Below are 16,055 nucleotides of genomic sequence, written 5' to 3' on the forward strand. Positions count from 1 at the left end.
CCACTGATGATGTACAAGTCTAGAGAAAACCCCTTACATGAAACAGAACTATAGACCAGCATGCCAGCTTATAGGTTACAAAAAGGTAAAATGCCTAGTTGTCAGCATTTTGATGTTTTCTACTAATAACATGTTGGAAAGTACGTTGACCTAACTGACAGTCAAACAGGAAACAGAAGCGTAATTTCTTAAAACCCACATTCAACTGTTCAGTTTAAAGGTATAATACATCTTTAGAGTCAGACCTGAATGTTTTAAGAAGTCCTGAATAATTTACCAGCGATCTGGTATGTCTATCCGCATTCCTCTCAAGGTAAACTGAGCGGTAGGTACCTAGTTGTGGTTTCACTAATTGTTGGCTGACGGTGTCTCTGTTCTACATTTGTGTTTCTGTCACGCCCTGGCCTTAGTATTCTTTGTTTTCTTTATTATTTTAGTTAGGTCAGGGTGTGACATGGGGAATGTTTGTGTTTTGTTGGTTTTGGGTGTTTTTATGGTAAAGGGGTTGTTGGGTATAATACATGGGTTTGTGTTGAGTACATGTGTCTAGTGTTGTCTATGTATGTTTAGTTGTCTAGGAGAGTCTATGGTTACCTGAATGAGTTCCCAATTAGAGACAGCTGATTTCGGTTGTCTCTGATTGGGAGCCTTATTTAGGGTAGCCATAGGCTTTCATTGGTTGTGAGTATTTGTCTATGTCAGAACGTTAGTAGCCTGTTGTATGTGCACGACGTTTATTAGCTTCACGATCAATTGTTGTTTTGTTAGTTTGTATTAAGTGTTTCGTGTTTATTTTTCGTCATCTTTAAAATAAAAGAAGATCGCTTATTTTCCAAATGCTGCGTTTTGGTCCGTCAATCCGCCACACGATCGTGACAGTTTCTCACGAAAGCATCTAATAAATAATCTGCCAGATCCTGATTTTACTTCCTTAATCCCATCAGATCATTACACTTGGGGCTTTAATACATCATGACATTTCGTATAGTAGCGCATGACAGTTGAAGAACAGTTAAACATGTCTTCCAATATGATGTGTCTACAAACATGACTTTCTTTGTTTGACTAGGAAATAAGGTCAACTAAATACATCATGTTTCTATTTGCAACTTTCTAAGCATTGCACCTAAAGGATTAGACCCCTGGGGCATTTTGAGGACAAAGGTTACAAAACATTCAGAAAGAAGTACAGGAGGCTATGTATGTCTTTCCTGGGCATGCATTCTACGTATGCAGTTGCAGATTTTGGAACATAGCCTTTTCCTATCTACAACATATATGGTCTTCTCATTGTATGAATGTTGCATTCATCTGAATAATCCACTAATCTGTAGTGTTTTCATCCTCAATATTAGATTGTATTGTTTGATAAAAGACTATAGACATTGTGAGAATGAAATCACATGAAGCAAACAAAGGCTCATGCCCTGACCATAGAGAGCCTTTCTTTCTCTATGGTAAAGTTAGGGTGTGACTGGGGGGTATTCTAGTTTATTATTTCTATATGGGGTTCTAGGTTATTATTTCTATGTTGGTGATTTATTTGTTTGATTCGCAATTAGAGGCAGCTGGTAATCGTTGTCTCTAAATGGGGATCATATTTTAGGTAGCTGTTTTCCCACCTGTGTTTGTGGGATATTGTTTTGTGTTTGTGCATGTGCACAACGTCTTCGGGTTTCGGTCATTCTTTATTGTTTTGTGCGTTTCACTATAAATAAACATGTGGAAACCATATCGCGCTGCACCTTGGTCTAGTTATTACGATGAACGTGACAGAATATCCCACCTCAAAAGGACCAAGCAGCGTGCCCAGGAGGAGAAGGTATCCTGGAGTTGGGAGGAGATTTTGGATGGGAAGGGATCCTGGACTTGGGAGGAAATCCTGGCAGGAAAGGATCGCCTTCCGTGGAGGCAGACAAAAGGTTATGATGGAGGACAGTGACAACGCAGGGGTTCGCGGCTACATGGAAAGCACAAGAAACAGCCCAATTTTTGGGGGGGGAGGCACAAGGGGTGGTCGGCGGAGCCGAAGAGTGAACGGAGAGAGTCAGAGAGTCAGTGATTAGATGGAGATATTGGAGGAGAAAGAACGGAAAGAGTTGTTGAGTTGGTGGATGATGCACGACATTTGCCCTAAGAAGCGTGTTATCAATTTAATGCCACCTGAGTCAGCTCCCCGTACTTGTCCTGAGGAGCATACTATTAGTCTGGTGAAATCTGTGCCGGCTCCGCGCACCAGGTCTCCAGTACGCATCCACAGCCCAGTAAGTCCTGTACCAGCTCTCCACACTCGCCTTGAGGAGCGTGTCACTTGTCCGGTGCCATGTGTGCCGGCTTTACGCACCAGGTCTCCAGTGCGCCTCTACAGCCCAGTACGTCCTGTGCCAGCTCCTCGCACTCGCCGTGCGAAGTGTGTCATTGTTCCGGTACAATTTGTGCCGGCTCTACGCACCAGGTCTTCAGTGCGCCTCCACAGCCCAGTGCGTCCTGTGCCAGCTCCTTGCGCTTGCCGTGCGAAGTGTGTCATCAAACCGGTACAATTGATGCCGGCTATACGCACCAGATCTCCAGTATGCCTCCACAGCCCAGTACGTCCTGTGCCAGCTCCACGCATCAGGCCTCCAGTGCACCTCTCCAGTCCGGTACGTCCTGTGCCTGCTCCCCGCACTCTCTCTGAAGTGCGTGTCACCAGACCGGTGCCACCTATACCGGCCCCACGCATCAGGCCTCCAGTGCGCCTCACCAGTCCGGTACATCCTGTGCCTGCTCCCCGCACTCTCTCTGAAGTGCGTGTCACCAGTCCGGTGTCAAATATGTCCGATATCTGACATTTAACTGACATGTCCACTGACATGTACACTGATTCCTATATATGGCATATCTGAAAGACTATAGACATTGTGTGTATTTAATCACATGAATCATACAAAGGGTATGTGTTAATTCCAAACTGTAATGGCAGTCTTTTCCACAGCTTCTACAGGTAAAATGTTTGTCTAATTCAAATAAATCAAGTTACGAAGTGGTTCCTGGTATGAAGTGGTGGTTATTCTAGTTTCTGTGGCTATTGTTATATTGCTCAACTGGTAATGTTACTTCTGTCACTTTACAGAAAATGAGAGACAAACAACTATTGAGAGTATTTTTTACATCTCTATGTGCTATTTAATCCATATATTATAAGTAATAGACAACATACAGTACCAGTCATAAGTTTGGACACACCTACTCATTCAAGGGGTTTTCTTCTACAATGTAAATCAATAGTGAAGACATCAAAAATATGAAATAACATATTTGTAATCATGTAGTAACAAAAACAAGTGTTATAAACAAGTCAAAATATATTTTAGATTTTAGATTCTTTGAAGTAGCCACCATTTGCCTTGACGACAGCTTGCCCACTTTTGCCACACTGGTACTGTATATATATGTAACACTTGTTTTTTTTCAGTATTATATTATATCATTTATTTGGTATTAAATGCACTATTCTTATTGTTGTCACTGTTGTTTTCATAATGTATATGTGTATCACTTTGCTTTGGCAACATTGACCTTGTCATACATGCGATTAAAGAATATTGAATTACAGAGAGAGAGAGAAAGAGAAAGAGAAAGAGAAAGAGAAAGAGAGAGAGAGAGAGAGAGAGAGAGAGAGAGAGAGAGAGAGAGAGAGAGAGAGAGAGAGAGAGACAGAGAGAGACAGAGAGAGACAGACAGACAGACAGACAGACAGACAGACAGACAGAGAGAGAGACAGAGAGACAGAGAGACAGAGAGACAGAGAGACAGACAGACAGACAGACAGAGAGACAGAGAGACAGAGAGACAGACAGACAGACAGACAGACAGACAGACAGACAGACAGACAGACAGAGAGACAGACAGAGAGACAGACAGACAGACAGACAGACAGACAGACAGAGAGACAGACAGACAGACAGACAGACAGAGAGACAGACAGACAGACAGAGAGACAGACAGACAGACAGACAGACAGACAGACAGACAGACAGACAGACAGACAGACAGACAGACAGACAGACAGACAGACAGACAGACAGACAGACAGACAGACAGACAGACAGACAGACAGACAGACAGACAGAGATGAAGGGTGTGGTCACCCCGAGGCACAAGTGTGTTTGTCGCAACTTGGTTGTTGAGAAACCAGCCCTCCCATGTGTACTTCCAGATATCAGAATGTATTCTGCAAAACAATATGCAACCATTGGCGGTCGGTGACATTTAAGATAAGGGGCTTATTTCTATTACAGCATATTGGTTGACTGTCATTCATATTCCATTCACCTAGCTCAATGTAACATTGATAGGTTTAGGCTACTACATGATACTCAAATTGTCCCTATACCCATTATGAGGTTGCTACAACCTAGTCTATAAAAATAAGTTTACAACGTAGCTGCACAGGTCAAGATAAAAAATATAGATATCAAGGTGACAGACAGTGATACATTCAATACCGCCTTGCACACTCTTGCCTGCATATATAGCTGGTCTAGGGTATAATCATTAGTCCAACCATTGCAAACGAGAATTTCTATTGGACAAATTCAGGAATGTTTATCCCCATTTCGTTCCGTTTGCTTCCAACTAAGAAAGGTATTCCCACATAATCGGCGGAACGAAAACACACTTGATCACAAACAAACACAGTTCACTTTCATAGAACTTTCCACCTTCCGTGGAGGCAGACAAAAGGTTATGATGGAGACAGTGACAACGCAGGGGTTCGCGGTCACATGGAAAGCACAAGAAACAGCCCAATTTTTGGGGGGGGGAGCACAAGGGGTGGTCGGCGGAGCGGAAGAGTGAACGGAGAGAGTCAGAGAGTCAGTGATTAGATGGAGATAATGGAGAAAAAAGAACGGAAAGAGTTGTTGAGTTGGTGGAAGATCCACGACATTTGCCCTAAGAAGAGTGATATTAATTTAATGCCACCTGAGTCAGCTCCCTGTACTTGTCCTGAGGAGCGTGCTATTATTCTGGTGAAATCTGAGCCGGCTCCACGCACCAGGTCTCCAGTACGCATCCACAGCCCAGTAAGTCCTGTACCAGCTCTCCACACTCGCCTTGAGGAACGTGTCACTTGTCCGGTGCCATGTGTGCCGGCTTTACGCACCAGGTCTCCAGTGCGCCTCCACAGCCCAGTACGTCCTGTGCCAGCTCCTCGCACTCGCCGTGCGAAGTGTGTCATTGTTCCGGTACAATTGATGCCGGCTATACGCACCAGATCTCCAGTATGCCTCCACAGCCCAGTAAGTCCTGTACCAGCTCCACACTCGCCTTGAGGAACGTGTCACTTGTCCGGTGCCATGTGTGCCGGCTTTACGCACCAGGTCTCCAGTGCGCCTCCACAGCCCAGTGCGTCCTGTGCCAGCTCCTTGCGCTTGTCGTGCGAAGTGTGTCATCAAACCGGTACAATTGATGCCGGCTATACGCACCAGATCTCCAGTATGCCTCCACAGCCCAGTACGTCCTGTGCCAGCTCCACGCATCAGGCCTCCAGTGCACCTCTCCAGTCCGGTACGTCCTGTGCCAGCTCTACGCACTCGCCCTGAAGTGCGTGTCACCAGTCCGGTGCCACCTATACCGGCCCCACGCATCAGGCCTCCAGTGTGCCTCCCCAGTCCGGTACATCCTGTGCCTGCTCCCCGCACTCTCTCTGAAGTGCGTGTCACCAGTCCGGTGTCACCTGTACCGGCTCCACATACTAGGCCTCCAGTGCGTATTCACAGTCCAGAGCCGCTAGCGAAGGCTCCCAGTCCAGAGCCCCCAGTGACGGTTTCCATTCCAGAATCCGGCGACGATTCCCAGTCCAGAGCTTCCGGCGACGGTTCACAGTCCGGAACCTCCTGCGACGGTCCACAGTCCGGAACCTCCTGCGACGGTCCACAGTCCGGAACCTCCGGCGACGGTCAATGGTCCGGAACCTCCAGCGAGGGTCAACGGTCCGGAGCTTATAAACATGGCGTCCAGTCCAGGTCCATGGCAGGAGCTCTCCTCTGCGCCGAGGTCCAGTCCAGACATGGCGTCCAGTCCAGCTCCATGGCAGGAGCATCCTCTGCGCTGATGCCCAGTCCAGACACGGCATCCAGTCCCGCTCCATGGCAGGAGCCTTCCTTGACACCGAGGTCCAGTTCAGGCACAGTGTTCCGCCCGGGTCCATGGTTGGGTCTGCGGGATGAGCGGGTTCTTCGGCCACCGACACTAATCACCCCCCCCCCCCCCCTACCCTCCCCATTTGGTTTCAGGTTTTGCGGCCGGAGTCTGCACCTTTGTGGGGGGGGGTGGGGGGGGGGGTGGGGGGGGGGGGGGGGTTCTGTCACACCCTGACCATAGAGAGCCTTTGTTTCTCTATGGTAAAGTAGGTCAGGGCGTGACTGGGGGTTATTCTAGTTTATTATTTCTATGTGGGGTTCTAGGTCAAATTTCCGGTCATTCTTTATTGTTTTGTGCGTTTCACTATAAATAAACATGTGGAAACCACGCTGCACCTTGGTCCAGTTATTACCACGAAGGTGACACAAAGGTTATATTCAAATTCCAAACTTTAGAAAACTGGTCCTGGGAAAAACGTTTTATATATGTACAGTATATATATATATATATTTAGGCCTGCGTGACTCGAGAGAATGCGTCGTGCTTTTAGATGTCAACTGTTGGTTGTGCAGCATTATGTGTGGGTGCGAAGGACAAGCCTTGAGTTGCAGTCTCTTCTACAGCTTCTGCAGGTATCATTTTAGGCAGGTGCCAAAATCAACACTTCGCAATTCCACTGTATCATACTTTTATATCTGATCACAATATTATTTAATAGATTAACTCCTCTGTGGCAATAATTATAGACCTGACTGCATGTCATATATGTTACAGATGTATTTCAAATATGTCCGATATCTGACATTTAACTGACATGTCCACTGATTCCTATATATGGCATATCTGAAAGACTATAGACATTGTGTGTATTTAATCACATGAATCATACAAAGGGTATGTGTAAATTCCAAACTGTAATGGCAGTCTTTTCCACAGCTTCTGCAGGTAAAATGTTTGTCTAATTCAAAGAAATCAAGGTACGAAGTGGTTCCTGGTATGAAGTGGTGGTTATTCTAGTTTCTGTGGCTATTGTTATATTGCTCAACTGGTAATGTTAGTTCTGCCTTGACGACAGCTTGGCCCACTTTTGCCACACTGGTACTGTATATATATGTAACACTTGTTTTTTTTTCAGTATTATATTATATAATTTATTTGGTATTAAATACACTATTCTTATTGTTGTCACTGTTGTTTTCATAATGTATATGTGTATCACTTTGCTTTGGCAACATTGACCTTGTCATACATGCGATTAAAGAATATTGAGAGAGAGAAAGAGAGAGAGAAAGAGAGAGAGAAAGAGAAAGAGAAAGAGAGAGAGAGAGAGAGAGAGAAAGAGAAAGAGAAAGAGAGAGAGAGAGAGAGAGAGAGAGAGAGAGAGAGAGAGAGAGAGAGAGAGAGAGAGAGAGAGAGAGAGAGAGAGAGAGAGAGAGAGAGAGAGAGAGAGAGAGAGAGAGAGAGAGAGAGAGCGAGAGAGATATGAAGGGTGTGGTCACCCCGAGGCACAAGTGTGTTTGTCGCAACTTGGTTGTTGAGAAACCAGCCCTCCCATGTGTACTTCCAGATATCAGAATGTATTCTGCAAAACAATATGCAACCAGTGGCGGTCGGTGACATTTAAGATGAGGGGCTTATTTCTATAACAGCATATTGGTTGACTGTCATTCATATTCCATTCACCTAGCTCAATGTAACATTGATAGGTTTAGGCTACTACATGATACTCAAATTTTCCCTCTACCCATTATGAGGTTGTTACAACCTAGTCTATAAAAATAAGTTTACAACGTAGCTGCACAGGTCAAGATAAAAAAATATAGAAATCAAGGTGACAGACAGTGACACATTCAATACCGCCTTGCACACTCTTGCCTGCATATATAGCTGGTCTAGGGTATAATCATTAGTCCAACCATTGCAAACGAGAATTTCTATTGGACAAATTCAGGAATGTTTATCCCCATTTCGTTCCGTACGCTTCCAATTAAGAAAGGTATTCCCACATAATCGGCGGAATGAAAACACACTTGATCACAAACAAACACAGTTCACTTTCATAGCAGCCACATACAAACATTATGATCATTTTGTATAAGTCTTTCTCGCATCTACTTGCTCTCCTCCTCTCAGCTTTTCCCTTGTGGACTTCAGTGGACAAAATATCAGCTGTCTGTGACCAGACTAAAAATCATTGTTATCACCGTATTAGCTAACGTCATAGTCAACATAGCTACTAGTACCAACACGTTAGTTAACCCGCTACAATCATGCAGTACAGTGTACAATCAGCAAGCAGTTTAGCAGTTACACTGGCGGGTCACGGTGGCAATACATTAATAAAAGCAAAAGCTTAGAGGGGAGGTACGTGCCGCGAGTTTGGCTACCTCTGCTGGGAGTACACTGGCTGGGCACCCCGATGCTGATGGTCCAATTAGAGGTAATTAGGGGAAAGTGCCAACCAGCCGTGCAGGAAGCACCGTAGCACACCGCCATGGAAGACAGTCACAGAGCAGAATCCTAGAAGAAGGACCGAGCCAAACCTAAGTTATTTTGTTGTTATGTTTATTTTGTTTTCTAGTAAAGTCATGTTTTCTGACTAGAACCTCCCTGTCTCTGTGTTAATCTCTGCACGCTCAACACAACACCCCACGGTTTAACACAGGAGGATGGTCCCCCCCTTCCTCCTCTGAGGAGCCTCCACTGGTGTACACTGCATGACATTGTGGCATTGTATGGCCATCCCATTCTCAAGATTCTGTGTGTACTTTCATTTTGCATATCTATCACCTGAAGAAGAAAAACAACAGACAGCTAAGAATAAAGTCAAACGTGATATGTCACCTGCTAAGTCAATAACCTTGAACTCACCGAAAAGGTTTAAAGTATGAAAGAGTTTAGAGTTTAGTTTAAATGACTCCTATTGAACACTACAAAACTCTACTTGTGTAAATTGAGTAGTGCACATTCGCTACACAATCCCTACAAGTCTGCATAGTCACTACTGCACCAATAGGTTTTGTGTAGTAATTCAGTAACACTTTTTCACAAGAACACTCTCAATCAGGGATGTGTACACCACGGTCAGTGAGTGTTTGTTTGTATTAAAACTAGAATGCGATGCTGCCTTGTCTTCTTGTAAATTAAGTTAAGTTTGTGGTCTAAAATGTGACTTTCTCCATGTACTGTCCTTTGACAGTGAAATGCTTGAAAGTGTGTATTTTGTTATTCCCCAACTTACCTCAAAGGCATAGATAGTTGTTAAGTATTGGTGACACTGAGATCAAGGAAGCTGTTGTCAAACCATGTCATTACTGCAGTTAAAAGCTTAGCCATGGGAAGTAGTGGTACTGGGGTGGGGGAATGGCAAAATGGCAGAACTCCCTGCTGAATATGTGGAAGAGTTCGTTTTGATCACTACACGTTTGTAACGCTTGTCGTCTGGAGGAGAAGAAGAGGACCAAGGTGCAGCGTGGTAAGTGTTCATATTCTTTAATCCAATACGCAACACTAAACAAAACAACAAACACGACAAATGAACAGTCCTGAAAGGTGAAACAAACACTAAAGAGGAAACAACCACCCACAAACACAGGTGGGAACAGGCTACCTAAATATGATTCTCAATCAGAGACAATGAAAGACAGCTGCCTCTGATTGAGAACCATACCAGGCCAAACACACAGAAATACAACATAAGGACAACATAGAACACCAGACATAGAATGCCCACCCAAACTCACGCCCTGACCAACCAAAACAGAGACATAAAAAGGATCTCTAAGGTCAGGACGTGACAACGTTATTGTTTTTGTCTATTTTTGGAGGGAACTCAGCTTAATGTTGAAAGTTGTTGGCTGACCCCCCCCCCCCCCCCCAAAAAAATGTAATATACATACACTGCTAAGAAATCTTCTTGTTTTTGAAAGAAAAGCCCATTTTTTGTCCATTAATGTTGTTAATGACTATTGTAGCTGGAAACGGCAGATTTTTTATGGAATATCTACATGTGCGTAAGGAGGATTATTGTCAGCAACCATCACTCCTGTGTTAAAATGACACGTTGTGTTAGCTAATCCAAGTTTATAATTTGAAAAAGCTAATTGATCATTATAAAACACCTCACAAATCCTCAACTGGCAGCTTCATTAAATAGTACCCGCAAAACACCAGTCTCAACGTCAATAGTGAAGAGGCGACTCTGGGACGCTGGCCTTCGAGGCAGAGTTCCTCTGTCCAGTGTCTGTGTTCTTTTGCCCACCTTAATCTTTTATTTTTATTGGCCAGTCTGAGATATGGCTTTTTCTTTGCAACTCTGCCTAGAAGGCCAGCATCCCGGAGTCGCCTCTTCAAGTTGAGACTGGTGTTTTGCGGGTACTATTTAATGAAGCTGCCAGTTGAGAACTTGTGAGGCGTCTGTTTCTCAAACTAGACACTCTAATGTACTTGTCCTCTTGCTCAGTTGTGCACCAGGGCCTCCCACTCCTCTTTTTATTCTGGTTAGGGCCAGTTTGCACTGTTCTGTGAAGGGAGTAGTACACAGCGTTGTACGAGATCTTCAGTTTCTTGCCAATTTCTCACATAGGATAGCCTTCATTTCTCAGAACAAGTATAGACTGATGAGTTTCAGTAGAAATTCTTTGTTTCAGGCCATTTTGAGCCTGTTTTCGAACCCACAAATGCTGATGCTCTAGATACACAACTAGTCTAAAGAAGGACAGTTTTATTTCTTCTTTTATCAGAACAACAGTTTTCAGCTGTGCTAACATAACTGCAAAAGGGTTTTCTAATGATCAATTAGCCTTTTAAAATGATAAACTTGTATTAGCTAACACAACGTGCCATTGGAACATAGGAGTGATGGTTGCTGATAATGGGCCTCTGTACGCCTTTGTAGATATTCCATAAAGAATCTGCCATTTCCAGCTACATTAGTCATTTACAACATTAACAATGTCTACACTGTAAATCAATCTGATCAATTTTATATTATTTTAATGGACAAAAAAAATTGCTTTTCTTTCACTGCTCCAGAGTCCAATGGCGGCGAGCTTTACATCACTCCAGCCGATGCTTGGCATTGTGCGTGGAGATCTTGGGCTTGTGTGTGGCTGCTCGGCCATGAAAACCCATTTCATGAAGCTCCCGACAAACAGTTATTGTGCTGACATTGCTTCCAGAGGCAGTTTGGAACTCAGTAGGGAGTGTTGCAAACGAGGAAAGATGATTTTTACGTGCTACGCGCTTTAGCACTTGGCAGTCCCGTTCTGTAACATTGTGTGGCCTACCACTTTGCGGATGAGCCGTTGTTGCTCCTAGACATTTCCACTTCACAATAAAAGCCCTTACAGTTGACCAGAAATGTTACGGTGCCACTTTGAAAGTCAATGAGCTCTTTAGTAAGATTGTTTAAGGAGAGTTCATGGCTGTGTGCTCGATTTTAACACCTGTCTGTGGCGTGTATTCATTGACGCCAAGGGACGCCAGGCTTCCCCAAAAAATGTACACAAATAAATAATAGAAAAATATATTTTGTCTCTCTGTGTTTCGTAATTTTCTTTCAATTCGCAAGAGGCTGAATGTATCTCACAGGAGAAATTCATCCAAGCAAAGTGTTGAGCTAAACTGTGTTGAGCTAAACTGAGAGCGCTCAACTGTGAATGATCCTGGCACACCAAAAGAAAAGTGTCACAGGTATAAGTACCCAGGGGATAATGGGGAAGATGGGCGACACCTGGAGGGTGGTGGAGACAAGCACAAGAGCAGGTGAAACAGATCAAGGCGTGACACCAGCTTGGATTTTGGCGTCACTCCTATCAAATCACATTGACCGCTTACGTCATTGACAAAAACACTTGAATTGTTGCATCTCTTTGTTTTGTTATCCTCCGGTGGCTAGCTAGCTAGCTAAAATTGTCTCTTTCCTAAATTAGCCATGGATGGAGATAGGGATTTGGACTTCTTGTTTTACTTAATTCTCTGTACTGGTCGATGATTATTACGGTGATTCTGATCCAACCATTAATTCATAAATTATTGTGCCCCTGGCCTGAGAGGATGGAATATCAATAAATAGCTAAATGTAGAAGGCTATCATTAACTAGCTAACATTGCCCATGAATGGGAGTTAGGCTAGCGAGCAAGTATTTTAGCCAGGTAGCCTAGGACAAAAATAAATACAAGTGTGTACTGTATAACAGTGTGATAGACCATTTCGTCAACATTAAAGAGAGAAGGATAGCCTTGGCGTTTCTCTACAAGTAGGGTGGCAACATGTTTTTCTACTTGCACGAACATGCACGAATGTGCACACGCACACACACGCGCAGAACCATGGAATCAGAACCATGGACAACCACATCATATTTAGCTTACTTTGATTGGATTAAAATGTTTTTGATATCTTTTAGGTTTCACTGTATTAGACTAAGCAGGGGTGATTTGATGATGTTGAAAATTTGAAAGTTGAAATGGTGCTGGAATAGTGGAGGCAGTTCCTGTTTTCTTTGCGGCAGCGGTAACTCTCTGTCGTTCTAAATCAATAGTTGTTTAGTGCTCCGAAAATGTCGAAAAACATTTAAACTTGCTTGACAATGCTGTAGGTCATGTAACTAACTGTCTGTTACTGTAAATGAAATATTATTTTTGGACTTCACTGGACAGAGGTTGCTATCCAGTTTTATGATAAAACAACGGTGTGGTTGAACTTATTCTGCCACTGTGTCTTCTTGTTGTCTCGGCCTACAGTGGGGAGAACAAGTATTTGATACACTGCCGATTGTGCAGGTTTTCCTACTTACAAGGCATGTAGAGGTCTGTCATTTTTATCATAGGTACACTTCAACTGTGAGAGACGGAATCTAAAACAAAAATCCAGAAAATCACATTGTATGATTTTTAAGTAATTCATTTGCATTTCATCATTAAAATCATCCTTAAAATCATCATTAAAGTCACATCATACAGCCTTAGCATGTATAAAAAAATCTAAAGATATAGTCCAACGTTTGTATCACAACAAAAGTTACATGAATAACATTAAATGAAGCATATAGGAGTACCTGTTTCTTTGTTAAATGCTCAACACAGAACTCAATTAGTTTGGAAAAAAATATTCCTACTATTTTATTCAGCCATGTTCAATTGTATTCTTCATACTATTAAGTAATATAAAACAATGTCAGAGAATTCTTAGCAGCCGTGTCTGCTAAATTATAGCCAGATCAGAGCCTAACATAAGGACAACAGAGTATGCTATTCTGTTATTCTGAAATAGACTACATTTTCTTCATATCATGTTTCTTTAGATCTGTCTAAAATAAATAATAGATGTATTGTGATGGTGTAGGCTATATTACATGGATTATTTCTTTTCAAATGTAGATTTTCAAAAGGTCTGCACCAGTGGCTTGTAGTCTATGCGTGAATGCCAGGAGATGCTAAATGTGTTTATGTTAATTATTGGTCAATTACTGTGAGACCGGAAGTTATTTGCTTTACATTCACCGGCTGACAAAATTGTATGACGCCACAGCCCTAGATGCAACTCAATATTGATGTTTGGTCTAAAAATGTTTGGTCTACTCAGTGTAATTCAGCTAGCCCATCAATTATGAAATATGTCAGAACTATACCTCTGAAAAAATGGATTTTGACTAAAACCCGGCCAGAACATGAATACATGAATGTAGTTATTCACAGGGGTACCCTAACTGGGACTCAAACCCTAGTACCTGGGACTGTCATTCTAAAACCATTCCCAAAGGCTAAAACCTCTTGATGCATCAATAACAATGAGAACTAAGAAAATCCCAATTATGATGATAAAAACTGTTTTCAAAACAACAACATAACAAATTCTCGTCTCAGACCCATCTTGAATAATAGGTCTGACACATATTTTCTGAATACATGTGAAAGTAAGCGACCAACTTCCGTGTTCTATAAACATCATCGCAAGGCAAACAGTAGCAAACACCCCCCAGAAACACACAAAGCATCCAATCCCCAAAACGCCAGAAGCACATCCTCCAAAAGTGTCTCAGAACCACTTGCATCCTGTTAAGCCCCTTCCTTCCCCCTCCTCCCACCACCCTATTGGCTCCACCCTGTAGGTGGATACTTCAGTGCATGCAGGAAGAGTGTGGTTAGAAAAAACAAACAAATAATGAGGCTCGGTGCAGTTGTCGAACCCATGTGCTGAAAGGTAGAAATTATTCTACAATAAAAGCAGTTTTGAAAGGTCTCAAAAAAAATAAAAGAAAGGCTGTGCAAACACACAACGCAGAGTGTGACCTAAAAATGAAACAACATTTGTTAGATTAACAGTCGTTCTGTCCTGTTTCCTTATCTCAAGTGGTTATAATTGTATTGTCTGGTACGGTGGCAGTGCTACCTGCTACCAGTGTTGCCAAGAAGCCAGGTAGCCTAAGATAATTTATGTATCAAAGAGATAAAAAAGTATTCAAATTACATAATATGATCAGTGAAAGAGAGATAGAAAATGAGAGGCTGAGAGAGAGAGAGAGAGAGAGAGAGAGAGAGAGAGAGAGAGAGAGAGAGAGAGAGAGAGAGAGAGAGAGAGAGAGAGAGAGAGAGAGAGAGAGAGAGAGAGAGAGAGAGAGAGAGAGAGAGAGAGAGAGAGATTATACGTTTGCTACATACGGCACAAATGACCAGAACTGATGTGGTTCTAACCCTCTCTTTAACTGATGTGGTTCTAACCCTCTCTTTAACTGATGTGGTTCTAACCCTCTCTTTAACTGATGTGGTTCTAACCCTCTCTTTAACGGATGTGGTTCTAACCCTCACTTTAACTGATGTGGTTCTAACCCTCACTTTAACTGAAGTGGTTCTAACCCTCTCTTTAACTGATATGGTTCTAACCCTCTCTTTAACTGATGTGGTTCTAACCCTCTCTGTGATGAAGTTCTAAGCCTCTCTCTGATATGGTTTTGTCTCTTTCTTTAACTGATGTGTTTCTAACCCTCTCTCTGATGTGGTTCCAACCCTAGGTGTCTTTAACTGATGTGGTTCTAACCCTCTGATTAACTGATCTGGTTCTAACTCTCTCTTTAATTCTTAGTCATGTATTTATGTCACACAGTATGGGATTAGGTTTACAGACATACACAATGCAGCCCAGATCAGTCCTACATCTTTGTATTTACCAAGCTCAATTTTAGAAGTAATTGAACTATAAAGGGCCTTGCAGCCAACCCATGGCTTCTTCAACAAGTCTGTATCTTTTTCTTTGTGGCATTGTGCAGTCACTGTTACAGTTTAAAAATGATTACATGTAGATTTTATGTCACTGATCTACAAACAATAGTCAATAATGTCAAAGTGGAATTTTGTTTGTAGAAAACGTTTTACATTAATAAACATTTAAAGCTGTGGAATCAATACTTATTTAAGCCTAAATAAGTTCAGGAGTAAAAATTTGCTTTACAAATCACATAATAAATATCATGGACTGTGATAATAGTGGTTAACATGATTGTTGAATGACTACACCATCTCTTTACCCCACACATACAATTATCTCTAAGGTCCTTCAATCAAGTAGTGAATTTCAAGCACAGATTCAACCAGAAAGACCAGAGAGTTTTTCAATGCCTCGCGAAGAAGGGCACCAATTGGCCTCCTGAGCGGTGCAGCGGTCTAATGCACTACATCTCAATGCTGAGGTACCACAAGAGCCCTGGGTTTGATTCCAGGCTGTATCACAGCCGGCCGTGACCGGGAGATCCATGGGGCGACGCACAATTGGCCCAGCATTGTGTGGGTTAGGGGAGGTTTTGGCCAGCCGGGATTTCCTTTTGTCATGATACTCTAGTGACTACTGGTAGTGGACCAGGTGCCTTCGAGCTGACTTGTCGCCAGTTGGACAGTGTTTTCTCTGACACATTGGTGCGGCTGGCTTCCGG

The 16,055-nt window shown here is 42.9% G+C and overlaps 1 protein-coding gene across 1 annotated transcript in view; it reads right to left on the reverse strand.

Annotated features, from left to right (window-relative positions):
- The window catches only part of LOC129856122 (GATA zinc finger domain-containing protein 14-like), a 42,867-nt gene extending 37,051 nt beyond the window's left edge, over nucleotides 1-5,816 (reverse strand). The window contains exon 1 of the mRNA XM_055924227.1: nucleotides 5,761-5,816. Within this exon, the coding sequence (XP_055780202.1) occupies nucleotides 5,761-5,816 (56 nt within the window). The remainder of the gene's footprint in view (nucleotides 1-5,760) is intronic.
- Nucleotides 5,817-16,055: the final 10,239 nt, after the last annotated feature.

This window comes from Salvelinus fontinalis, chromosome 5 (genome assembly GCF_029448725.1).
Source record: "Salvelinus fontinalis isolate EN_2023a chromosome 5, ASM2944872v1, whole genome shotgun sequence".
Taxonomy (NCBI): domain Eukaryota; kingdom Metazoa; phylum Chordata; class Actinopteri; order Salmoniformes; family Salmonidae; genus Salvelinus; species Salvelinus fontinalis.